The following is a 27577-nucleotide window of genomic DNA, read 5'->3' on the forward strand; positions in this document are numbered from 1 at the left end:
TAATGACCCTGGGAAGTAAGTACTATTATTATTCCCCTTTTACAGTTGAGGAAACTGAGACAGACAGAGGTAAAATAACTTGCCTGGGGTCATGCAACTAGTCTGAATCTGGATTTGAATTCAGATCTTGCTGACTCCAGACCTAGATCTCTAGTCACTGTACTACCAAGCTGCCTCAAGATGTATATTGATCTCCATGAAGCTTACATTCTGGTAGAGATAAAAGCATGCAGATATATCAAGAACTGTAACACAAAAGAGAGGGGTGAGATGGAGACGTGATTAAGGGACTGGCTTTCAAATCAAAAGAATGAGTTAAAATCCTGCAAAACACACACATACACACACACACACACACACACACACACACACACATACGCACACACACGTTGTTGGACCAGACAACTAAGACTACAACTAAGACTACCGTAAGTAACTAAGACTATTAAGTGATGGATGAGTAGAGCTACCTGCATGGGTGGAAGGAGTTTTCACACCTGAAGGGATGATCTCATAGGTTCAAAATAAACACAAATAAAAAAATCAAAATAATACATCGGATGTGTAAAAGTGCTAGAGGAGGTCTAAAGGGGAAAAGGTGATACCTGCTGGAAGCTGGAGTCAGGGAAGACTTCATGGAAAAGGTGTCATTTGATATGAACTCTAAAAAATGGGGAGGAATTTAACTGGGAAAGAGATAAAGAGAGACATATGGAGCTCGACAAAGAAAACAGAAACCTCCCATTTTTGCAGTGTTTTATAGTCATCTTCTCATTTATTTGTAAATGGCATAAAGTGAATAAAATTCAAAGCTTGAGTTCAAGACACTTTCTGGCTATGTGACCCTGGGCACTTAACTTCTTATGTGTCTCAGTTTCTTCTTCTATAAAATGGGGATGATAGCATTTGTTTCCCAAGGTTGAAAGGACCAAATGAGCTAACATATATAAAGTTTCTTGGAAAGCTAGAAGCGTTTATATAAATGGAAGCCATTATTAATATAGTTACCATTTTACATATGAAGAAACCGAGAGCCAAATAAATGAGGTAACTTTTCTATTGTCAAGTGGCTAATAAGGGGCGGCAGTCAGAATTCAAACCAAATTTTTTTCTGATTCCAAACCCATTGCTCCTTTGACCATACCACATGCATATTTAAAAATGTCAGGCCACCCACCACATCTCTGAGATGCCTTCCTTTGCTAAAGAAACACACACACACACACACAAAGAAATACCTCTAATTGTCAATGATGTTTTGGATACTGTAATTATGGTCTCCCCACTGATACCTTCATTAGCTTATTATGCCCTTCCTAACTTCTATCTCTCTAGTCTTCTCACACTTTACTCTCCCTTTATACTCTACAATCCAATGATGTTGGACTTTCTGAAACAAGACTCTACATCTTCAAACTCCAGGCATTTTTATTGATTATCACTTATCCCTAGAATGTTCTCTCTCCTTACATCTGCCTCTTGGATTCCTTCAAGGCTCAGCTAAATATCTCCCTTTCTTCAAGAAGCTTTTATGGTTCTCAATTCTAGTGACTTCCCTCTGACCTTCCCTCTCATCTGCCTGTATCGGTCTTGTATGTACATAGCTGTTCATATGCTTCTCCTCCATTAGAATGTAAGCTCCTCAAAGGCAGGGATTAGGTTTTTGTCTTTCTTTGTGTCATCAAAGCTTAGTACAGCGCCTGCCACAGAACAGATGCTTTATAAATGCTTTATGGCTATTGACTGATCCACCATTTTAGCAGCTTCATATTTATGATCTTCTGGGAGACCAAAAGAATCTTTTCTAGGTACTGCCCCTCAGCCCCAGGACTGAGTCAGGTGTCCATCGATAGAACACACCTGATTCAACAGAACCCACTAATCTGTGGGATGGATATTGGTACTGGTGATCACAGAGGGCCTGGAGAGTGTCAGAAGACTTACAGGTCAGTCACATATTCTGGGATGTGGTTTGGGATCCGGACCAGTTTCTGGTTGGAGCAGTCCACAATGGTGCCTTCACAGCGACACTTCTCGGGACACACGAGATCCATGAAGCAATCCCCACTGAACTTGTTCCGGTAGTCCTCAGAACCTGGGCAGAGAGGCAGAATAGGGTCACATCAGCTTCACGTATAGCTCAGACATAGGTGACAGGAAAGGATGGGAAGAATCTGGTGCACTATCCTGTCCAAAATTGCTCTTTCTTTGCTAGAGACTTGATTCATAAATCTTTTTTAACTGTCTTTTTCTGTATCCCCTGTGCTTACTACAGTGCCTGGTACATAGTAGGTAACTAATAAATGTTGATTGATTGATTGATCCAGCATGGTATAGTACTATAAGCACTAGACTAGGAGGAGCTGTTCTAAGACTAACTTTGTCACTTCCTAGTTGTATTACCTTGAAGCAAATTGTTTTCCTTACTCAGGCTTCCTTGTCTTTAAAATAAAGACTAGATAATCTCCAAATTATTTTCTTGTTCCAACATTCTGAAGAAAATTGATTAATACTTTTTTTTTGGTACTATCTACCTCCTCCCTGCTTCTCCTCACCCTACCATAATGCTCCCTCCATCCCCATTTTTCTTGGTATCAATTATTTTTGGATAAATGTTTAGGCTTACTTTTCATTTTCATATTTTCCACTTATAATCTCAAGGACCAAAATTTTAAAAAAATCAAGAAATTGGAGAATGCTTTGTAGCTATTGCAATTAAATCTCACTAATTCAGATTAACTGGAGTGGGGGCAGGAGTTAGGCCAAATTAGAATTATAAATTATTTTGAAGAAATTAACTGTTATTCCTTTGAGATATATAGGAACTAGAAATGAGCTAATAATATACTGCCTCTAAGAGGCTTTTGGGTAAACCACTATAATAAAGAGACAAGAATCATTTAAAATTTCATATCTGAAAGTTTCAAACTTTTATTACAGTAATTTTTGTAATCTTCATGAATTATTTTGAACTATCCAAAGGGACTTAAAAACAACTTGTTTTTATGTAGTTTAAAAGTTTCCTGTGTAATCTTTATGTCATTGATTTGCCCTTTTCCTTATTAACAAAATAAAGGCAAACTTTAGGCCAATCCAATAAATAATTACAAATGCAAACTTAATGGTGACTGAAGTGGATTTGGTCTCTTTTTAATGTTAATTAGGGTGACCAGGATAAACTTTCTAATTCCTAAGCTTTCTTTTACTCATATTTCTCCTGATTTCTAGGTGGCAGGCATTTACTTAAAATAAGATAGCTGTAGGGACCTTTTATCCCAGTCTATGTAACACAGGAAACCCACAGAAAAAAGCACATGAGTTTCCATATAGTCAAGGGCTTTCTGTCTTAGGCAAACTGACTATTCAGAGCTCTCCAAGTCTGAACTATACTGATTTAGATGATTTTTCTCTAGACACTTTGGCTTGTGGAGTTCCAGACGGAACCTCATTTTGCAATTCCTTGCCAAGTAACTTGTTCTCTTTTGACGGGTCCATGAGTAGAAGTGAAGCAGCATTCCATTTCATTTATGAAAGTGTTTATAATGGGATTTTTGAACCAAGATATCAGAGCTACTGATCAAAGGAAGACAGAGAGAGGCAGACAAGGTACATAATTTGCTTTACAACAATTAGAGGATCTAAAAGAAGTGGGGGAGGGGACAATAACTACAAGACAGCATTTGAGGATAGTAGCCTATTAAATACATTTTCATCATATTCAAAGGGAAGCCAGTTTGCATTTAGCAAAAACCATCTTTATATTATGGCTAGATTACAATAGACATATCTCTACAACAAACATTCTATTTTCATAAAGTGATCTTGCATTAGATCTACTGGACTTATATATTCCTTCCCTCCTTCCTTCCTTCCTTCCTTCCTTCCTTCCTTCTTTTTTCTTTCCTTCTTTCTTTTTCCTTCCTTCCTTCTCTCTCTCTCTTTCTCCTCTCTCTCTTTCCTTTCTTACTATTTTCCCCTTGCTATTGTTGCATTTGTAATTGTAATAAAGACTGGGTTGGGATGTGATCTTTATATATATGAGGGACAATTGTTAATAAAAGCACATGCAATCTAAGACATCTTAACTCAGGCCTGGCTTGAAATGCAGACCCTGTCACTTCGTATTTCATTACTTAACTACCCAGAGCACCTTAAAATCATTTGTTAGACCTAATGATTATAGCTACCAAAAAGTATTTTTAACTTTTCCAGAGCTTTAAAAGTCAATGGCAATCTTGATGCAGATTTGTCACTGCCAGAAATATTTAGGAGGAGAGGGCTAACTCCAGGAAGGCAGAACTCCTCCTTTTCAGGGGCATTTGGAATGAAGAATTCTTGGAGGCTTTTGAGTAGGGCTATAAAACTGCACTTGAAATGGGTCTTAGGAGAGCTGATGTCATCTTGGCCCTGTGCCTCTCCTCCCTACTCCCCCTTCCCTCCCAGCAGGCAGCTCTGAACAACATTTGTGTGATCGGGTTGGGAGGGAGGAACCTAAAACCTTTAATAAGGGGAGGCAGGGGAGAATCCACATTTTTCCATCAGTAACACAATTGCATTATTAATTCCTGCTCCGGCGATGTTCTCCAGGAGGGGCACACACACAGGGAATAGAACATTTGCATGATTTTCTTGCCAGCAGCAGTTTGGAATCCCTCTCCCTGCATACAGGGCTAACATGTTAGGTGGGGCACCATCGAGGCTGCTGCCTTAATGATGTGTGCTTTTTCTTCATCCTTGGGCAACAGTTGTAGAGAGGAAAGTCAAGGTCCCATTGGAGTTACTGAAAACCTCTAGCTGGGCCGATGGATCCTATAGAATAACTGGATCAACTTTGAACTGTGAAAATTCATGCCACAGGCTGGTACAGATCATTCCAGAATCGCTCTAGGATTCTTTTCCCTTTCCCTTTTGTCCTTTCTGACCCTCCTCATGATGAGATGGCTGAAAGAAAAAGAGACAGAAACAGAGAGAGAGAAGGAGGGACACAGGACAAAAAGATAATGGGGAAGAATAAAAGTCTGCAGGGTTTTGTTGGCTAAAGAGGGTTATCTGGACAAGCACACAGTCAGAAATGATGAATAGCACACACAGAGGTTTGCCAGGCACTCAAACCCATCCATTAGTCTGCAAAGGCTGAGGGAATCAGACGCCAGTAACCTGATAACATTTACTATTTTACTAGAAGCCTGGTGATCACTTGGGCAGGTGGCCGTCCTATTAAGTTATTCCCATCAGAGAAACTAATGCATATCCTAACCATCTGCCCGAAAGGCTGAGTTAAATGAAGTTGGCCTTCTGGTCATATAATGCTTTTTCAGGACCAAACTGGACAGAGCACTTTAAGGTCCAAATGATTGAAGGTGCCTGATGAAGGGCTAGTTGGGAGATTCTTCCCTCTATTGTAACACTTCATCTCAGTACAGAGAGAATGGCAGCAGTGAAGGGAAACAGTTTGTTTTCACCATTCCAAGAAGAAAGGAAAATTCTGGGGCTCACAGATTTATTTTGAAGCTATTACTCATAAAGGCATTGATGTGGCTTTTGCTGTAGGGGGAAATCTATTTAAATTGTCTATATTCCCTGCACAATTTCCATTCTGTAATGATAGACATAGTACCTTGAGAGAGGGCCATGATGCTTAGTGTTAAAACAAATAATCAACTATTTAATGTTTTATTACTGCTCTCACATTATTGGTCCATAGGACCACTTCTGCACTGAGGGTAAACTGAGGCTTGCAAGCCACTTAGAATCACATGATGATGCACATATGGGAACACAAAGTGGGGGCCTAGGTCCTGAATGTTAGATTGGGAGGAAATATAGCATGGAGTTCAGAAATGGAACCTGAGTATCATATAGTACTTTGGATTAGATAGCCATAGAGATCCCTTCTAACTCACATTCTCTAATTCTGGTTTGAATTTCATTTCTGTTAATTATTTTCTTTGAGAGTACTGAAATTTGCATTTCAATTCTTCTAATTATTAGCTATATGACCTTGAAAAGGTCATTCACCTTTCTGGGCCAGAGTTTCCATCTGAAAAATGAAGGCACTGAGGAGATAATTTCTAAGGCTTCTTCCAATTCAAAAGCCCATGGTTTTATAAATTGAGCCCATCCCCCCTGGCAGTAACTATCACAGTTGATGTGTCAACCTAGAGGGGAGGAGGATTAGGTGGAGGATTGGGGGATGAGAAACAGAGAGCCCTTCTCTGCATTGACAAAGTAGACATTCCTCTAGGGGGTCTTGATGTAGGAAAACATCTCTAACCGGATCAACCTAGACTTTTGGCCTTTTTGTTACTGTGATCTGACCAAGGATGGAAGGGTCGTCCAATGGCTTCCCTCACCTTCAGTGAAGGATTCTGCTTGGTAAGATGGCCCTATCCCACTGGTAAATTTCTAGAATACTCTAAAATTTTACCTATTGCTTTTTACTCTAAAGGTTGAAGAAAGCCTGAAGTATTGTAGCATGCCCAACCCAAAACTTTTGGAAAAGCTACATTGGGATAAAAGTTCTGGGTTGAGATTTTCCCATGAAGCCATGGTATGTGTGCATGGATGGGAAATGTTTAATGCTTGTCCTTTTTTACTCCCTTAGGGGAAAGGAAGAAGCTGAATCAGGATACTCCAAGTTGGTCTGCTTCCTTCATCCAGCATTCTGAGTATGTGCCTTGTTGAGCTGGTTTAGAGATCTGCCTTTGGCACAGACTGGCGGTGTGATTTTGGGCACACTAATCTGCCTTTCTGTTCCCACTTTATCTACCTACAAAATGATCCCCACTCTCCCTTCCCTCCCCACACAGAGTAAACAACAGCCAGGTAATTCACAGGTACCCCACTTGGAGATGAATGTCCCCTAAATAAGTGGTCCCGTGACTGCGGACCAAGCTTGGCCCATACGTGTCCTTGGTTCGTCCTTGGAGTCCCCTCCAGTGCCGGACCCTGGCTGGCGAGGGGTAGATGTGTGGAGGGCTAGGAGGTTGAGAGACAGAAGCCCAGGTCATCCTGGCTGTGGCAAGGCCTGAGGCCGGTGGAGATGGCCTTCCCAGTGGTGCTCCGAGGCAGAGAAGAGAAGAGTCCAGCGGCGGTGGCGGCGAAGGAGCAGCAGCAGCAGCAGCAGCAGGAGGAGGAGGAGGAGGCGCTGGGCCATGCTGCAGAAAAGCACGGAGCTTTCCGCGGTGCTTGACAGAACCATGTTCTGTTTCTATCATTCCACCACATGGTTAGATCAAGCACAAAGGAAAGCCCCGTGGCTGTGGCCAGTGAGAGTCAAGGTTAGGCAGCAGCATCATAGAGAGAGCTCAGAGGAAGCAGCGTGGAGAGGAAGCAGGAGCCTGGCCGGTGCTGGCTGCACGTGGCTCGTCACTGGGCCTGGGCAGAGGCCTGCAGCTGCTGGGGGCCTGAAGGGCTTCCAAGGACCACAGACCGGATTCCCCCTTTTCACCTGGCCCGGGGGGACACGGTGGCGGATGCACAGAGGTAGTAGCGGGCTATGGAGGCTTGTTAGACACACAAACTTGGAAGGTTTGGAGGTAACCTCTATCCCTCCCAGTGGGAACATTTCAAGCCACAAGAAGATATTTGCAAGATTGAATCAGCTGCTTCGGGCGGAGTTGGGTACATCACAGCCCCAGGCTGGCTCTCGGAGGCCACCCTGTCCCCCAAAACTACTTATGGAGGCGCTGAAAAGGAACCTAGAGCAGCAGGACCTTGTCCTGAATGGTTTCCAAATTTCGTAGATAGTGAGACCCCACCTCCCCCTCGCGTGATAGCATTAAATGCCTCCCTGTCAGCTCTTCTTCTCCCATTAAACAGTGGACGCTTCCCAATAGAAACACTTTGACAGTAAAAATCCGGTAAATAGAAACAAACAAATGACATGCCATTCTGTTCCCTACTTTTCCTAACTGTGAAATTATTCCCAGGCTTCCATCCCTCACAGGAATACAGAGTAGGGCGAAGCCAGCCAATTCACATGAATGGCACTTGAAAAATGAAATGTGCTCTCTCAATAAGTGGTCCCATTACTATTGACAAAGATTAGCTAATGCATTTTATCATTTCACCCTTCAATTCTTCCCTAGGGCTTGCCAGATTATTCCTAGACAAACTATTGTCTCATCACTCCTAAGTTCAGAGGTCTCCCTGAAACAATTACCCGTATCTCATCATTGCTTCACAATGTTTTCCTGTCTTCCTCTTGATCAATTGGAGGCGGGGGACTGGGAGAGAAGTGGTGTTAGAAAATAGCATTAGGAGACAGACCAGGGTCTCCCAATGGGGAACAAGATGTTTAGCATAAATTAGACATCGAATTTGTTGGGACTCAAGAAACTCCACAGGCACATCTACCTCCCCAACACCACAGAATTGCCCAGGGGCTTTTTAATTTCTAATATACAACTGATGAAGGAAAGAAATTAGCCTGATGTGGGCCACAGTCATTTAAAGGACGTAGACCTTTAAGATGATCTTGTCTAATGTCTTCATTTTACGGAGGAAGAAGTTAAGGCTCAAACAGAGAAAGAAGCTTGCCGAAGGAGAAAAAGTGTCACAAGGATAAAAGCATACAGATTTAGGATTTGAAGTCAGATTATTAGATTTTAGAACTTGGCACTATACTATTTTAAAAAAAATATGTATAGGTTGAACAAAGTTGCCTTTTTAAAAAATTTAAGTGAATAAATATGCTTTTTAGATTTTTTTCATTTATTCTTAATTTTGATGCTTAAATCAGGATCAAAAATATAAAACACATGTGTATATATATGTATTCACACACATATACACAAACTCTGTCGTGTGTGTGTGTGTGTGTGTGTATGAGACGCAAGCATTATTCCAAGAATTAGGAAGTCACTATCAACACTATTATCTAAACTATTATTAATGGTGATATCACCATTGAGGCTTTACTTATTCTCTGCAAACATATTTCCACCATTTAGGGTCTATCCCTATGGGGTTCTTTTTCTTAGGAGACACTCTCTATTTGACTCTGTCATTAGAGCTGAAATTTTTACAAACAAAATCGATTTTTTCTGTGGATATAGGTTCTGACTAACACTAAAGCTTATTTATAAAAACTAGATGCATTCCATCTTTTAAACCAAAAACTTAGTTCATTTGTTTATGTTTTTTTAAAAAATAAAAAAATACAAAAATTTAATACTGACATAGTGTATAAACTCAAATTTTGTCAAAATCTTATTTATTAGTTTGTGTAGCTTAACCCAAAGCAAAGCACTGAAAATGCTTATTGCCTAACACTCCCTGAGAAAGGTTCTGGCTTAGAGATGGGGTCATCCAGTCTCCTGAGAAACACAATTTTGGCATATTGGGGATATCATTGGAGAAGGTTCCCAGTTCTCTGAAGCTCTCACAAAGGAGAAAATAAAAATCAGGTCTCTAAGAAGTCCAGACAAACTACAGGGAAGCCTGGAGATAAGCCTTCCTCATGCTTGGCTTTATCTTGAATTCTCACAGGGGCAAAGATCTGGAACTGAATGGGACTTAGAATGCCATTTCCTTCAACCCCCTAATTTTGCAGATAAGGAAAGTGAGGGAGGTTGAGTGATTTTTCCAAGATCACACAGATGGTAAGCATCAGAGACAGCTCTGAAATTCCATTCGAATGGAGAAATACATATGACTCTAAATTCAGCGTCTGAAGAAAAGAGAATAGTAATACCAGGACCAGGAAAAAAACCTTTCTTCTTTCATGATCAAGACTTATCACCTCATCTTACTTTTTTTTTTTTTCTTTTGCTTCTCCATGAAGAATAAAAGGAGTAATGAATTATAATGGTGGGAGTACTAAGCAAGGAATTACAAGTCCTGGGTTCTACCTCTTGCTTTGAATCTTGCTCTATGGCTTAGGCAAGTCACACCCTTTCCTTGAGCCTCAGTTCTCTCTTTTGAAAAATTAGGGAGATGGGACTAGATGATCTCTACCGTCTCTTCCTTTCCTGCTCTAACCCATCGTGATTTCACTAGAATATCTCACCAATTGATTTATCCAACGAACAGTCTCCAAACTGGGCAGACCCAAAATATCAGCACATTTTTTCCCCTAAACCTATTATTTAATATACATGCTTATGTCACAGAAGAAAAGCAATAAACAGAAGACAGCTTTTAAAGGAACTTACATTATTCTGGGAATAGCTTTTAGGTTCTCACCCAGCCAGATCATGCTTTTCAAAAGATCTTAATCTGATGCCCAGATTACACAAGCCACCAATATTCACCTCTAACCTGATATTGGCCCCATGCGCCGGATGCTGCTGATATTGAGAAGCAGAGATGAGACAGCCAGGAAACCAGATGTGGCCCAGCCGAAGAATGGCTTTCCAAGTTTCAGAAGCAGAACTCTAATTGGGTTTTAATTAAATCACCCATCTTTTCAATAGGGGAGCTTTTAGGGCAAAGTAAAACAAAGAGTTATTATCTGCCAAATGCAATATCTGTCACTTGCCCTTCTTTTTTCCCCTAGTGTCTCTTAGGAAGTAGGTAATTTCAGACTCAGAGTTTCCTATACTGTAAGCACAGTGTTGTCCAGTATCTTTTCCTACTCTCCGATTTAGAAATGCCTTGTTTCAGGGGCAGAGAAGTCACCCAAGGACTCTCCTTTATCCCTTTGTTGTCAAGGTCTGTCCGCTTCTTTTTCTCTATTTTAGTCTTTCTTTCTTCCCATGCACTACAATATCTACAATGTCTCAACTGTATAACTCCAAAAGACTTTTTCAATAAGGGGCATAAAATCTTGTTCATTAAAAGCTTCATAAACATTAATCAATCAACTGAGGAGTCAGATTAGATTTTTAGGCAGCTGTGTCTTCTTGTTACATATAAGACCCTAATCCTGCAGCACCTCAAACTCCTAGATTGATTTAGGGGCATCTCCTTTGGGAAGAATATTCAACCTTTTGGTCTTTTGCAACTCAAACTGAGTTTTTTTAAATTAGGTGTGGACAGTCTCCTCCATTTCCCCTTCTCTTGCTCCCTTAGTCTTACTACTACTAATATGACTGCTCATCATCACCCCTAACAGAAAAGTTAGTCAGACAGAAAAAGGTAAAATTAAAATCAGATTGGCCAGCCTATTCTGCTTCCTTCTTAGCAATTACAGTGTAAAAGTTAGTCTGAAGAGGGAACTGAAAGGGAGACAAGGATTTATTTCAGAGACTTGACTTCTCCCTACTTCTCCATCCCCCAGATAATTAGAAATTGGTGGCTCTGATTTTTCTTACATAGGAAAGAATTACAGACTTTGAAAGTTGGAAGGGCCCTCACTGGCCATTTAATTCAACCTATAAGGAATTTTCATTCTCACATAGTGAGCAAATGATCACTCAGCTTCTGCTTGTAGGTGTTCCTTGAAGATAATATCCTCCCTGAGTTTTAAACAGCCCTGGTATTTTTAAATGATCCCCACATGATATGGACTCATGGTCTTCTGCCATACTATTTATCTTCTTTGGATACATTCCAGCCTACCTGCTCAGCCATTCCTTTTCAGTCATGTCTAACTCTTTGTGACTTCCCTTAAAGTCTAGTACGTATTTTTTTGGTGTGTATTTGCAATGTAGTATACTGGTTTTTGGGAGGGACAAGAACAAAGGCAAAAATTCTCTCCTGAAATCAGTCTCAAATTCAACTCCAGACTAGCTGTGTGACAGTGGGCAAGTTACTTAGCCCTGTTTGTCTCAGCTTTCTTTATAAAATGAGCTGGAGAAGGAAATGACAAACCACTTCACTATCTCATACTGCTATGAAGACCCTACATGGAGTCACCAAGAGTGGGATATGACAGAATAACAATGTCACTTCCTTTAGGAAATTCCAAAACTTGAAGATCTGGTCTGATATTTTGCTTGTTCCTATTAATCCTGTGTTTCAAGGTAGTAGCATTCCGGGGAACTAGATAGATTGGTCTCTCTCTTCTCCTATTGCAGAGAGGCTGCTACTTAATTGACTCCAGGTTCCCACTAAACTCTATACTCTCCATCCCAGGCCAAACTAGTGTCAGTCCCATCAGAGATAGAGAGATTACAGCTGGCAGATGGCATCCTGTCTTTCTCCTCGTCTTCCCCTCACATATTCCAATCTCAGCCTCTGAATTAAAGTGTCCGAGAGCAATTTAGATTAAAACACTTAATTAGATCAGTCCAGACTTGACAGGAGGGAGGTGTGAGTAGGTAGAAGGACTCTGGTGTCAGCCATCACCTCTTCAGGCCCCATAAAAGGATGGGCTTGTCTGAGGTAGCAGCCAGGGGCTTAGAGATGAAGGTTTTTTCCACCCTGGGACTTCCACAGGCTTAGGAAAGAGCTCAGGGGGTAGGGAGGGGCTTGTGAGATTTGGCTCCAGAATGAGAGAGGGCATAATTAATGTGGCCAGAATTTCAGTAGCAAATTCTCATGCTCTGGGAGCCAGAGAGGAAATCATGGTGTAAGAAAACTGCAGCAAAATTCTCATACTATATTGAAGTCCTGGGCGGGGGGGGGGACATCCTCTAGGTCCTCCTAGTACTTTAGATTAAGAAAATCTTCATGTTTCCATTTGGGACACAGTACCAAAAGGTCCAACGTAGATGACAAAACAATGCCCGTGAAGCAAGATAAAGCTATCCCCTGTTCATAGGTTTCTGGTTATCAGGGAAGTCTGTTCCTCTAGTGACTAGCTCATGAACACTCAAGGCTAATCTCAGGAGAAAATTCTTAGGAAGGAGGAGGGGGCAGAAGATGGGAGGGAGGGAGGATGTGAAGGAGAGGGGGAAGAGAGCTTTTCCTGATGACACAGATTGCTAGAGTTGTCCACATCCAATCTTAGCACCTCATGCTATCAATCTCTCACCACTGGGAGCACAATCTATCATGGTGATTTTTCCAGTGGAAAAAAGACATAAATGATAGTAATTTTTATCCAAACGCTTGTCTAGCTATTCAGTCAATAAGAGCTATTTCTCTTCCAACCATGATGGGCTGAGAGACTTCCCTGTGCACTGTTGTCCCTTCAGGGGGTGCTCCAAGACCAGCTGAGCTGGCTCCAAAGCACGAATTAAAAAACTAGAGATCTAAGCCAAAGGCTTCTAAAGCAAGCCTCCTCCTCTTCCCATACACCTGAAAAATAACCCAACACCTGTCTAGGCTTGGGTAAGGGGCAGGGAATCTAGTAACCTGGGAAATGAACAACTGTATCGAAGGCAAGGCTCCAGAGATTACCTAGTATAATTTGAAGCCTGGCTTGAATATCAAACAATTTGATTTTAATTTCTGTTCTTTGGGAAGCACACGTTTCCTTTTAAAAATAAAGGACACTAAAATATATGCATGCAAATGTTACCCTCTCCGTGGTTCCCAATCAGACTGAGATAACCTGCAGATTCTGTTTTCTCTTTCCTTTATTTCCCCATCCATTTCCTCACCCCCTCCATCCCACTCCTCATCAGCCCAGCTGTGTGTGTGTGTGTGTGTGTGTGTGTGTGTGTGTGTGTATGTGTGTGTGTGTGTGTTTTCTTTTAAATCCATAAGGTAATTGGTTTTCTAGAAGGCTAACCAAATTTCTCCAATTTAATTTGCAAAGATGCTCCGTGAGGATCCATTACAGCACACACTGTCCTGCAGATTGGATTAGCGGCCTCTCTGGGGCTGCTGATTTCTGAATTGAAAAGCGTGGCCCTGGCCAGTATAACCCGATTACCTGAGCAGCGGAACTTCTTGCTCTTGATTTGGCTGATGCGCTTGTTGGCGAGGCGCCTCGGGCTGCTGCAGCGGGCCCCGCTCGTCTCGATTGGGTTATCCTGGAGGTAGTCAGCCAGCCACTTCAAGTGGCAGTCGCACACAAATGGGTTTTGGGCTAAGTGTCTGGGAGAGAGACATGGCGGTTAATTAGGAATGACCCATGATGCCATGCCCCATTGCTCTTCCCCCTCTTGGGGAAATAATAGAATTCCAGTCCCCTGCCACTCTTGCCCCCTGCAAAAGATGGGGGGAATATATGAAAATGGGAACCTGCTTTCAGACGTGACTCATGGAGGGGACCTTACACAGAAATGGCAAACATGGGAAGGGCAGGCAGATGCTCATCCTCCAGTCTTCTCACCCATCCAAGAAGTCCCCCATATTTTCCTCAGCTTTGTATGACTTCTGTGTCAGAATGCATTTCTTGTCCTACCCCAAACCCATGGAATTCTCTGCATCCAAGCCTTATAGCTTGCTTCTAGTTGCTTCAGGAATGTGTTTTACACAAACCTGTCTCAGAAATCTTACATATTATTGATAATTAAATTAGTCAACAAACATTTATTAAGCATTTACTATGTATTAGGCACTGTGCTAAATACATTTAAATAACTGCAACATCTGCAAAACACTTTAAATACACCATTTAATGTGTTCCTCATAAAAAACTCTCTAAGGTAGGTGCCTTTATACCCATTTTACAGATGAAGCCTAGAGAGGTTAAATCTTAAAAATTAAAAATTTTCAGCAAGAAACAAATACAAATCTTTCTGATTCCAGGTCTAGCATTCACTACACTATACTTCCTCTCTAGAATTAAAAGCTGTGGCTGAAAACCAGGCTGGCTCATGTGTGTAGGAAGTCTAGCCTAAGGGCTAGGGTCTTAAAACATAGATCCAAGAATTGTTTGCAGCTCTTAATAGTACATTTAAAAACATTAAGACGTTTTCTTAGTCCTTGGAGTGAATGGCTAACAAGGAGTTGCTGGAGACTAAAGGCAAGAGCCTGCAGGCTGAAGGTGTATTTGCTAAGAGAGCACATTAACCCAATGTCTGAGGTGGCTTTGGGGTGCTCATGGCAGGTGAGTGTCTGTTTTAGGTTCTCACATGTTTGTAGCTCTTCCCAGAGACCCACATTGCCAGGGCCCATGTACTCACAGTGTCTGGATGGACTGAAGAGGAGCAAAAAGACCTTTGCTGATGGTCTGCAGTTTATTGTCATACAGGGAGAGCAGGTGGAGGTTATGCAGATCTTGGAATGTATTTACCCGTAGACAATTGATCTTGTTGGCATTGAGAAGCCTGGAAATAGAGGAAGGTTTTATAAAGTAATCCTTGCAATTATCAGAAGGTAGCTAACCTTCGGGATGGGCAGAAAAGCTCCAATTACTCTATTATAAGGGCTTTGATCTTCTGCTGCTATTGAGGAAAGAGATATAACCATGAATGAATTCATCAGACCTTCAAATCAAACCCTTAACAAGAATTTATTACATGTCTGCTTATGTGCTAGGTGCTGGAAATACAAAGAAAAGAATGAAATTAAATATACACACATACATATGATTGCACAGATGCCAATAACACAAAATCGTTATATGTATATAGCCTAATACACCAGTGCTTATAATAATAATGACCAATATCTATCTACCCATCTACCTATTTGTCCATCTATTTTCCTTCCATTATCTGTCTTCCTACCTAAATAGCCATCCATCCATCCATCCATCCATCCATCCATCCATCCATCCATTCATCCATCCATCTCTCCTATCTATCTATCCATACATCCAAACATCTATACATTCATCCACCTATCTTATCTTATCTAATCTTTCTAATCTATCTATCTATCTATCTACCAATCTATCATTCTGTTTGACAAAATGCTTAATAAACATTAACTCATTTGATTCTCACAACAACCCTATAGAATAGATGCCAAAGATGTTAAGTATACGTATGATGTTAGAAGCAGGATTTGAAGGCAAGTCTTTTGATCCTAGAGTCAATATTCTTTCCATTTTACCATGTTACCTCTCTGCACACTAACAGGGAACAGTTTTTGAAAGTATGTTCCCTACAGACTGGGAAGACCAGTTCATCAAGCTTGTTGCTTCATAGATCCCAGGGCCTTCTTCGGGTCTTGCCTTTTGGCGCAGGGTCTGGTTCACAGACGGGGGGTGTTGCAAATATCTGTGCAACAAGCTTCAAGTCCCTCTAAGAGGGATATTATATCAAAATTCTTTGGTCTAAAATAATTTTCCTAATGAATTTACCTGGTACTTATTGTTTTACTTTGGATAATAGAGATGAGGAGGAGTTAAAAACAAAAGAAAAACATATTTCCTCTCGAGGGGGATGGTTGTTTAAAGGAGGTTTAACTTGTCTGGCCCTGATGTGAATGGCTATTAACTGCCTGGTAAATGGCCAGACAACCTATAGATTCATGACCAGAGGTTGTATTTAGAAACTCCTAAACTAAGATCTATCATTGATCAAAGGCGCATGGGAGACATGGAGTTGACAGAGTTGACACACCTGCTTTCATGGGCCAATGGCTCTGAGCCATTCACTGAAATGGAATTTCAATCTCCATCTGACTTAGGATACAATCTCCTAGTTGGTCTCCCTAATTCCAATTTCTCCCCTCTCCAATTCATCATCTATAAAGCTGGCAAAATAGCGAACACACACAAGTCCTGCCTTGTTTACTGAACAACCTTCAGCTGCTTTCTATCCTCTCTTGGATAAAATATAAGCTTCCCAGCTGAGCATTTGAGGCCCTCTACAAACTGGCTCTGACTGACCTTTTCAGACTTATTTTAGATGACTTCCCTTTACACATTCTACCTTAGAGCCAAGTTGGCTCACATGCTTTTGCCCAGACAGCTCATTTTCCACATCCACATATTCTGAAAGCTATCCCCCATGCACTTCATCCTCAATTGCATATTTCTGAATATATATATATATATATATATATATACACACACACACATATATTTCCTCAAGGCTCAGCAATGGTACTGCCTTCTTCAGGAAGCCTTTCTGAACAACTCATTTCCCTGTCTCATTGTTATTGAGTCCCTCCTCAAATCATCTTGCACTTATTTGTATCTTATCCCTGCCTCCTCAAGGGCAGGGCCTGTTTTGTTTTTGTTTCTTTCTTCTTAGCACATCATAGATATATAATATTTATTTAATGTAATTTGATGTCCAGGTGAGTAAACTCACTCACCATATATTTTAGATATACAAGGCTAGCATAGGGAGTGATTTATAAATTTTCATCCATGACTTGGCTAATAAACAAAACCCCAAGGCACCCATGTAGTTTTACCCTGCAGTTAACAATTGTTTATATGTGTAATAATACTTTTATAATTTTCAGAGTCCTCATGTGCATTATCTAATTTAATTCTCATTACAACCATATGCAGGCATATGGGTTTGCTATCAACTTTTACAGATAAGGTAATTGCCTTGGAGAGGTAAATACTTTGCTCAGGGTTATACAGGAAATTAAGTGAAAAAGTTAGAATCTGAACGCAGACCTTCTGACTCAGTTATGGTGCTGGAATGATATAGCATTAGCAGTTGTTGGGTATTCTAAGTTACATTATTATGGCCATCCATTAGTAGACTCTGGAGATTTTCCACATAAAATCTATGTCTCTATCTTCCGAACATTTTATCCCTCCAAAGAGCATTCTATGCTAGTCACTACTGAACCCTCCCCTTTCTTAAATTTCCTGTTTCTTTCAAGGACACCATCAGTATCCACATACTAGGACTTAAAACCTTGATGTCATCCTCAACTCAAACTCAAATCTTATTGTTTTTATCTTTGCAACTTGGCTCATGGATGTGCCCTTTTGTCCATTCACACAACCACTTTTTATCACCTCTTGCCTGGGCTATTGCAATAATCTCCTAATTGAGATCCCTACCTCAAGTCTCTCCCTAGTCCAATTCATCTTTCATCCAACTTCCAAAGTGATTTTTCTAGAATACAAGTCTGATTGTACTTAATAAATTTTAGTTGATTACTGAACTGTCTACTACCTCAAATATAAAATTCTCTATTTTTCATTCAATGTCCTTCATAACTTATCCTTTACATATCTTTCCAGTCTTCTTACATTTTATTCCCTTCCATTTCCATTGACTTTGTGGCTCCTCACACATTATAATCCATCTCCTGACTATTCATTTGCACTGGCTGTTCATATCTAGAATGCTATCCCTCTTTACCTATGAGTCCTAGCTTCCCTGATTTTTTTTTAGGACTCAAATCTCACTTTTTATAGGAGCCTTTCCTGCCCTTACCCTGAACTTTAGGCCTTTCCATTTAAGATTATCTTCCATTCTCTCTGTCTCTTCCTTTTTCCTTCCCCCCTATATACATTCAGATATAAGGTATATATATGCAGTTGTTTGCATGTTGTCTTCTCGAATGTGATCTCTATGACTGAAGGATTTTTTTTTTGCTTTTTCTTTGTATTTTTATAACTTAACACAATGGCTGGTATATATTAAGTGTTTAATAAATGCTTGCCGACTATTTTATCCTATAAACTCTGGCCAAACACACTAACCATTTGGACAAGAACACTTTTCTGATCTGAGAATGACCTTCTCAAGTAGAGAATCAATCAGAAGAACCTGGAGGATGGAAAGACTCAGGAATAACTTGGATTCACTGGTTGGAAACATTAATAAAAATTCTTAATAAAAAATACAGCACATTCTGGGAGGGGGAAATGTACTATATAAACAAATAATTTAAAGAACTAGCTAGTCTAGCAATTTTGGAGAAGTTATTCTGGGTTTTCTAAGTAAATCTGGAAGAATTTTGGATTCTGGGGAAAGCTAGTCCTTAATCAGGATTTAGGGTGGGAGATAATGCTCTATTCTGTCTGGTCAGTGCTCTCTTCCCTCCCACCCTCAGCTCTTCTAGGCTGCTTTGAGGATTTAGCTGCATTCTTTTTATTTCAGACTCATGGATCAATAGTAAAACCCATAGGATGGGATGGTGACTGTGAAATGTCTCCTAGATGACAAGGCATCGGAGTGAAAGCGTGGAAAAATTACCCTTAAAATGTACAATGAAACAAGTCTAGATTCCAAAAAGCATGGAGAAAAAAAAAAGATGGAATATTTTTTCTTTTTCTTTCTTAGATTGCTTAGCTCTCCAAGGTGGCAAACAAAGGTGCAAGTAAGAAACAGGAAAGCCACTTAGTCTTAGGGTATACCAGTTTTAAAATCTAAGTAAAAGCCTAATACTTCCTCAGCTCCAATAAGGTCACAAAAACTGTGCTATCACCTTATCTCTTTTCTCTGAGGGAGCCTTTACTTAAAACCCAATTCTCCTATTTAACAACCTATAAGCTAAAAAATGTTTCTTAGCAAACTTAGAGCAATGAGGATTACTCAATAGGAAAATCAGCAGATTTCCAAATTGAGAACATTAGATCTAAAGAGGTTTTTACACAATGCCTCCTTTCTACTTCTTCACTGGGCTTTGCCATCTACTCTGTTCCAGCATTTTCTGGTGCCTCACTAGGCTAAACCATGCCCCTATTCTTCACCCTAAAGACAAGCAGGCCTCTTTATCTACTCTGCAACCTAATCCTCTTACATATGTTATTTCCTTCTATTAGAATGTGAACTGCTTAAGAACTAGGAATTGTTTCTCCCTTTTTTTTTTTTTTTTGTAACCTCAGAATTGAACACATATTAAACACTTAAATGCTTTTTATGCATTCATTCTGTGGAGTGCTTTCAGCTCTAGTGGCTACTAGAGTATTTTTTTTTAAAGGACTGGTCCTTGTTACATTGAAGAGTTTCATTGAACAACTAGTGTATGAAGACTCCATTCTCTATTGCTTTTCCTATAAAGATCACTCAATATTTCCCTCTGGGGAATGGTGACTTTTACAAGCCTGGTGATCCATTCGGGCAGGTACACCTGAAGTCTAGGCTAGCCCTGATGCAGTGTGGGGAATGGGGAAACAACAAATAGTCAGCAGTAAACTACTGGGCTGGCAGTAAAGAACTAACAAGCAGACAGCATTATTCAGGAAAGCAGCCTACTTATTGCTAAGAATGTTAAGATCATGGGAAGAAGACAGCCACAAACTGGTATATCCAAAGCCTGAATATTATTCTGCAAAATAATGAGGGCTTCCTAATTGAATTATATGCAACAAGTCCTATATAAAGAATGAAGAATAGGCAAGAATACTGCTCTGAATTCTGCAAACATAATAAGAAACAATAATCTTTGAGATATTGTTCCCTTTAACCTCCACTCCCATTTCTAAGCATGCTCTCTTTCTACCCCAAAAATACATTCATAAAGACAGAAAAACAAACCAAAAAAACACCATCTATTTATTTAGAATGCAAAAGGAACCCTTGCAAACTGAGGTAATTTTAGAAGCTGCTTGGGCAATTCTTGGATTCAGAAATCATACCCTGTGCAAATTATAAGCTGACAACTGTTATGGACAGGGAGGCTCAACATCCAGGAATCTATTATGCTTGAAAAACTGAAGCTCTCTGGGTCTCCACGTGACAGAGATTCTATCCCAAGCTAACCTGATGTTGGGCAGGATCATCGGTGGAACAGAACTATCCCGAGTACCAGGAGTAACTTAGTTATGCCAAAGGAATGCTTAGTGGCTTCTCCTGTGGGTTAGATCTTAGAAGAGAGAAGAACGGTGAGGAATATCAGGAGACAGCTGCTCTGCTAGTTCTCGCTGAACTTCCCAAAAGATGAATTGAATCCCTAAAATTGGCATCCCTACTTGGTTCCATTGTCTGCTTCCTGTGGGATAACAGGCAAAATTATTTCAGGCTAAGAGTTGGGGAGGAGGGAAAGTATCATTGCCAGGAATTTTTTAGAGATCATTTATTCTACCCCTTCCCACTCCCACCTTGAGACTATTAATTTATGATCATTTGATAAAGTATTCTACTTCTATTCTTAAAGCCATTTTCAGAGAGAGAGAATCAACTCAGTCTTTGGTTAAATTCCTGAAACTCCGCCACAGGGGAACACATGAAAAACCATGTTAGGTTTTTCTCAGAAAAGGAAGGGAACCATAAATAGGAGGAAGAATGGAGGCTGAGGGAAACAGATCCTTTGAGTTTCAAGTATAATGGAAATGCTTATCATTTAGTCTCCTTTATTAGGAATATCTGACTGTCACATAATACAGAAAGGAGGATGAATAATTTGCTACTATATGCCCATTCAAACCAAGTTACTGATTACTATGTGATCAAAAACATGAGCTACTCTCCTGTCAGAGGAAATTAAGGGAAGTGACATGTTAGGGAGTGGAAATAAAATTATGTCATCTTCTAAATTCATTTCCCAGACCTAAACCTATGATGCACTATGTTTCCCTCTTTTCCTTGGAGTACTTTTGACTTCCACATATGCTATTTGTCAAGAAGCATTAATACTTAAGGGCATGGACAAAAAAAATAATTGTGATGAATCAAAGAATTAAGATCCAATTCTTATCATGACTTGTTGCTATTGAGGAAAGTGAGATGGGATGTGGAAGATGCTTAACAGGATGAAACCTGGGGTTTGAAAGAATTCATCTACAGTATAATATCTGGCACACTTCCAGTTTAGGTGAGGATTGCCCTGAGATTTACAAGTTTCTGGCAGCCTTAATCACTCCATGTGTACTTGCCATCATGGCTCCTAAAGGCCCCCAAACATCTTGTATTCTCATTCTGTTCTACATCCAAATAAGACGGGGGCATCATTATCTCCAGCTCATGGTGTGGAAGATAAGGGCCATGTTGAGGTGTGAAAGATTACTTATCTATCTCCCCAACTCCCTAAGCAGACCAATGAAGCAAAAGATAACCTAGACTATTCCTGGCCAAAAACGCGATCAGATCCAAGATCCACAGCTCCATCTGCACCTGCTGGTCCTGGCAACATGTCCTTGGCAATGACCCAGCCTGAGGGGCAGTGGAGAAACTTAAATCCAGGTCCCCATGGCAGCCAATTCATCAGTGGTTACACTAGGCTGCTGCTGCAGGGTTTGGAAAACACAAACATCTGGAGCAAGACTTAACACGTACAGGTTGTACTAAAATCATTTTGGCAACTGCAGCCATTCACATGTTGGATTAGTGGCTCTGAGCTATCATTCTGGACTATATGTATATTCTCCCCACCTGCCTGTCAATTGGTAGTAAGACAGCAGTATCGTTCCTATACACATACAACATTTATCTTACATGCAGCTAACACATTCCTGCCTCCTGAGTTCGAGGTCTAATCGGAAAGCTGATGTCTGGAAAGTCTAGACCCCTTTTAGAGTAATAACTTTGGTTCCAGGAAATGTTATTCTAATAACAGAAGGCCCAAGGCTCCTGACACGGGAGGGATTTCACTAAAACATCCCTCTTTCTTTAGAAGCCATACCTCTGTTTATAACTAGTATTATAAATATATGTATATATAACATATAATGTAATATAGTATATATAAATATATAAAAATATATTTATAGAAATATAAATACTTTTTGTAAAACACTACTAGCAACATAGGTAATTCACAGAAGAAAGCTGCAAGGATTCCAGCAAGGCCCTTCCCTCTATAGTAATAACTGAAGAACCATTAGAAGTGGGAATATTAGAAATACTCAGAATTAAAGGAAACCTTTTCACTGGTCTTCTGTGGCAGCAGGTGCAGAGAGAAAGGACATCTAATTTATGTGCATGCTGAATAGCTCTATTGTCTGGGCTAGCAGCAGAGGCATAGTACAGGCACAGTGGGTATTCTAAAGGGCATGTGCCAATACTTGCTCCAGGCCCATACGGGGCAACTTAGAATCATCCTTGTCTTGGCTTAACACCAAGTGCTGGATAAACTACCTTTCCTGATTGGCAATGACCTTGCCTATTGCATATCTCTTAGAGCCACGCAGGACATCTCAGGCAGGGATCAGTGTTATGTTCCCCAGAGGAAGCAAGGGAGGATCATTACATTTTAACTCCATTTTAATTCCGGTCAGTATTATGGGACGATTATCAAAGAGTTATTCTAACAATCAAGGTAAGCAAATCAAGAATGTGATGTATACTTCAGCAGCAAATATGGGTTTGCTGAACAGAAATGCTCTATCTTAGGTGATATCTAAATGGTAATAGTAATAATAACAGCTAGCATTTATATAGCACTTTTAAGTTAGCAAAGTATTATAAGTGTTACTTTATTTGATTCTCATAATAACCTTGGAAGCTAGGTGCTATTATTTTCCTTATTTAACAGGCTATGAAACAGTCTGGGAGATATTAAATGACTTGCCCAGATTCACCCAGTTAGGGAGAGTCTGAGGTGGGATTTGAATTCAGAAATTCTTGATTCTAGATCCAACATGTTAACCTCTGTTTCATCTAGCTATAGGGCAGGCTAAAGCTTAAAACACCAACAGCATCTATAATTGATGAAATAGAAGATATTTAGACTGAGGCTGAAGAAGTGAGACCCTTTCAGCAAATGACAAGTATTTATTAGATCCCTAGTATATGACAAAAATGTTGTTACCCCTATTGTAGGAAGGGTCCTTTCAGACATTCAGTTGGATAATCACAGAGTATACTACATGTAGAGAGATAGAGATGTAGATGCAGACCATATCTATCTCTCTATGTGCCTATACCATAGGACAGGAGAAAGAATTAGATTCAGAAATCACAGGACCTGGGTTCAAATCTTTGCTCTGTTACTTACTACCCATATGAGAGGGATCTAGTAACGCTATCTCTAGGGACTGCAATCCCAGTGTAGAACAAGAAACCTGGATTGCATTACTTCTAATATTCTTTATAATTCTAGGTTTATGATCCTACCATCTATGATAGAAGAATTCCAAACCGATAGCCATAGAGAACACACAGATTTATTTACTCTTAGCTCCAGAGCAGCTGATTGCTGCCAGAGGCAGAATCATGGGCAGATTGGGTTGCCCTGAGAACTTCTAAGAACTTTGATAAAATGAGACCCACAAATGCATCAAAGCTGTCCTGTACAGCAAGAAAATAGCCTTCTTCTTCATAATGGTATCGGAAGGAACATGCTAAACACAGTGAAGGCTCTTGAAAATTCCTTGTGAAATCTTAGAAAAGCAGAGATCCAAATTCCTGCTAGAAAAGGTTCCATGACTTGGATATTGGAAGATAAAATGTCTTTGCCTAACTGTTTAAATAGTCACTGGTTCTCCCTCATTTCTCCCCCTAGCACATATTCAAGGTGGTTACTCTCTTTTTTGATAGATACTTTTCAAGGCACTCAGAGATGAGTAAACTATTAAATTATCAATTGCTGTATCTGTTGTGATTCCATTTATGTCTGTTCCTATAAGGGCTTTCCACAGAGATAATATATAAGAATAATGCCATGATCAGTAGGTGGGCAAGGTATTTTTCCATAAGGAAACATTAAGGAAAATGAATTTATAGGCATAAAAGAAATCTAATCATTCTTCCCTGACCATTTTCTGATATGAGACATATTTGGACCTAGAAAGCAGAGCTAGAAGCAAGAGGGTTATAAGCAAGCAAAAAAAAAATTGATGGAATGAAAATTTTCCAAACAATTATAAAGGCTTATTAGTGGAATGAGATATCTCAGGGGTGGGGAGGTAGGATATCTCAGACTGGAATCTGCAAGGCAAGACTGCATGACCACTTGTGTGGTTTGCAGTGAGGGTTCTTTTCAGATTTGAATTAGACTAAAAGGCTAGTGGGGTGTCTTCCAACTTGGAAATTCTATGAGTTGGTGTGAAGATAACCCTTTTAATATGCCCAGGGAAAAAGCCAAAGCCATAAAACCACACAGAGTCTGGGGTAGCTTACTTACATATAAGAATGAGGGCCATAAGCATTATATTCAGGAATGAAAAGAATGATTAACAAACACCCAACTCATTATTGATTTTGCAGGGTTTAAGCCTTAAGGGAATTCTGCTTCTATGTATCTTCAACTGTGCTTTGTAGATTGGGTTGCAATTGGGCTCAAATTATCTGTCAATATTTTATTATCTGTCAAACTTTCAGAGAGAAGACAAGAAGAAGGTACATTTTTACAAAATCTGCCTTGATTGGCCTATTTCTTGGCCAACTCCAATATTCTTGAATAATCTCATCTGCTTTCCAAAAAACCCAAAGGACAGATGGACTAAGGTTGCCTTAATTTATTCCAGCCCCCAAGACAGTGCACCATTAGCTTAAAGCTGGAATAATTGTAAAATACAATGTGGCTAACATTACCTGAAAACTTCCTCCTCAAATTAATGCCCTCCCCACTTGAGTGAGTTTCCTACCTATGCCATGGAATCAATGAGAATTGAGCGAATCTATTTATTCCCCCCTGGAGCTGTTGCAACAGTGCTAGCAGCTGCCTGTCAGTAGAGGAAATTACAGTCCCATTGACATGGTGACCGATTTTCCTGGTTTAATGATGAATTGAACTCTGAGAAGAGAGCTCTAGTCAGGCATCTGTTTCAAGGGCAGTTGTGACCTGATCTCACTCACAGTTTTCTGTGTATACAGCCATTAATGCCATAGATTTCCTTACATGGTTTTGGGTTCAGGCAAATAACAATATGTTAGTAATCAGTGATAATGATGGCTAACGCAATCAGAATGAGATGAAATTCCTTAGTCACATCTCTATCTTTCATACATAAGGAAGGATTTATACTCTTAAAAATTATCAAAGACCCCAAAGAACTTTTGATTATGTGAGTTATATCTGCTGATGTTTACCATGTTTGAAATTAGCATTGCTTAGCATTATTATGAAAATATTTTTGACCTTGTGAACCCCACAAACGGGTCTCAGAGAGTTTCCACACCTTTGAGAGTTTGAGAGTTGCTATTGAAGAGGAAGGCAACCAGAATGCTGAGAAACTAACTTATTTGAAGAAGATTGGAGAAGACGGTAATAAGAAGGCAAAGGGGAGACATGAAACCTGTTTCAAATATATGATGGGCTGTTATTCAGAAGAGGGAAAAAGGATGGATGTTACAAAGAAGCAGACTACTCAATATAAAAAAAGATTTTAAAAAATACCAGGAGCTGTCCAACACTGAACCATACTGCCTTATGAGGAAACAAGTCTCCTCCACACCTGAAGGGTAACACAGGGTAAACAGAGGCTAGATTATCATCTACCAAAGAAACTGTGGAAAGGATTTTGAAACTCTACAAATGATAGCAACAGAGCAGGAGTCCTTAGCTTTTTTTTGTGTCATTAATCCCTTTAGCAATCTGTTGAACTCCATGAAGCTCTTCTTAGAATAATATTTTTAAATGCATTAAAATTATATAAGATTACAAAAGCAATCAACAACACAAATAAAGATGTAAACTTTTTTCCATTTCAATTTCAAGTACTCTAAGAAATTAACCTATAGATTTTCTCAACAAATTGAATTTTTCAAGTCCATGACTGAAAATTCTGAGAAAGGACTTTAAACTTTGTCCTGCATAAAGAAACAGAATGGGGACTGTTATTAATGAAGGACAGGAAATCATGGGCTTGGGAGCTGTCATTTAGGAATGCTAGGACTTATTATACTTTTAAATGGTTCTTCTGAAGGTTCAGCCAAACAACAAATATAAACTATTCTGCTTTAAGTGAGTGAAATAAGATAATGTTAAAAAAAAAAAATCATTGCACACTTTAAAGTATTTTAGAAAAGCCAGTAAGTGTTACAATTACATCATCATCATTATCATCATCATCCTCCACCACCACCACCACCAGTGTGTTGGCTTGATCTAAGATGACAAAACAAAACAAAACAAAACACCATCCAGATTAGCTACCCCGAGGTGAATCTTACCCTAAAAGAGTTCACTCCAGTTAGCATTGTCCCTCAGGCCACTAGGAGAGATTTCAGTACTCTCTTGTTCCAGCATAATGAGAAAAAAAAGAAACAATTCTACATAGAACTGCCTATCAAAGTGGAGGAAATTTCCCAGACTACCAGGATACTCCAATCAAGAGTCTTATCATTGTGTCTCCAGTCTAATAAGGAGAAATCCAATCTAAAGCTTACTGAATGCTAAATTGGATCTAATCAGGACCTGCTTCCAAACTATTCAATAGCAGGTCAAAACAACAATTCCCTCCTCCCCACCTCGAACCAGTGACTATTGCTTGAGTGTCAGCAATTTCTTCTTATAGGAAAAAGAGAGAATTCAAGACGTATCAGACCCTGGGCAGAATTTTAACTTGAATCTGAGCTATTCAATTTTATCTTTTTCAAATGACAATATTAAGCATGATTTACCTAGTGATGAATGGAATGACCCTCAACTGTCTACCCATCTTACAGTTAAATGATCCATGATGATCTTCTAGTAATGCTCTTTTCTACATCATGGTAGTTCCCTTTCCCCTTTAATCTTCCCATTCTTCCACACACACATATTTAAAATCATCTATTTTGACCAGAAGCCCTGAGATTGATTTTTTTTTGACTAGATAAAAGGGGGTCATTCTTTGCTTTATTTCTTATTTAACCTTAATCACTGAATGGGTATTGCCTCAGTCAGACTGAAACCTGGGAAAGACCTTAGCTTAAAGAAGGCAAGATCTTCCTTGGCATCCAGAGCCATCTCTAGTTGATCTGATCTATATCTGGCCAATGGGCCCAGATCATTATGGAGAAAAAATTGAAGCTGGTAACTTTGCACAGCCCTCCCTCCCTTAAATCCAATTCACTTGCAAGTCACAGCATCACCTTCCTGATATCATGGTCCTCTTTGA

The 27577-nt window shown here is 39.8% G+C and overlaps 1 protein-coding gene across 1 annotated transcript in view; it reads right to left on the minus strand.

Moving 5' to 3' along the window:
• The window catches only part of SLIT3 (slit guidance ligand 3), a 772880-nt gene that overhangs the window by 108421 nt on the left and 636882 nt on the right, over positions 1-27577 (minus strand). Inside the window, 3 exon segments of the mRNA XM_074292023.1 lie at positions 1945-2095; positions 13709-13872; positions 14907-15050. Coding sequence (XP_074148124.1) covers positions 1945-2095; positions 13709-13872; positions 14907-15050 — 459 coding nt within the window.

This window comes from Sminthopsis crassicaudata, chromosome 2 (genome assembly GCF_048593235.1).
Source record: "Sminthopsis crassicaudata isolate SCR6 chromosome 2, ASM4859323v1, whole genome shotgun sequence".
NCBI classification, from domain to species: domain Eukaryota; kingdom Metazoa; phylum Chordata; class Mammalia; order Dasyuromorphia; family Dasyuridae; genus Sminthopsis; species Sminthopsis crassicaudata.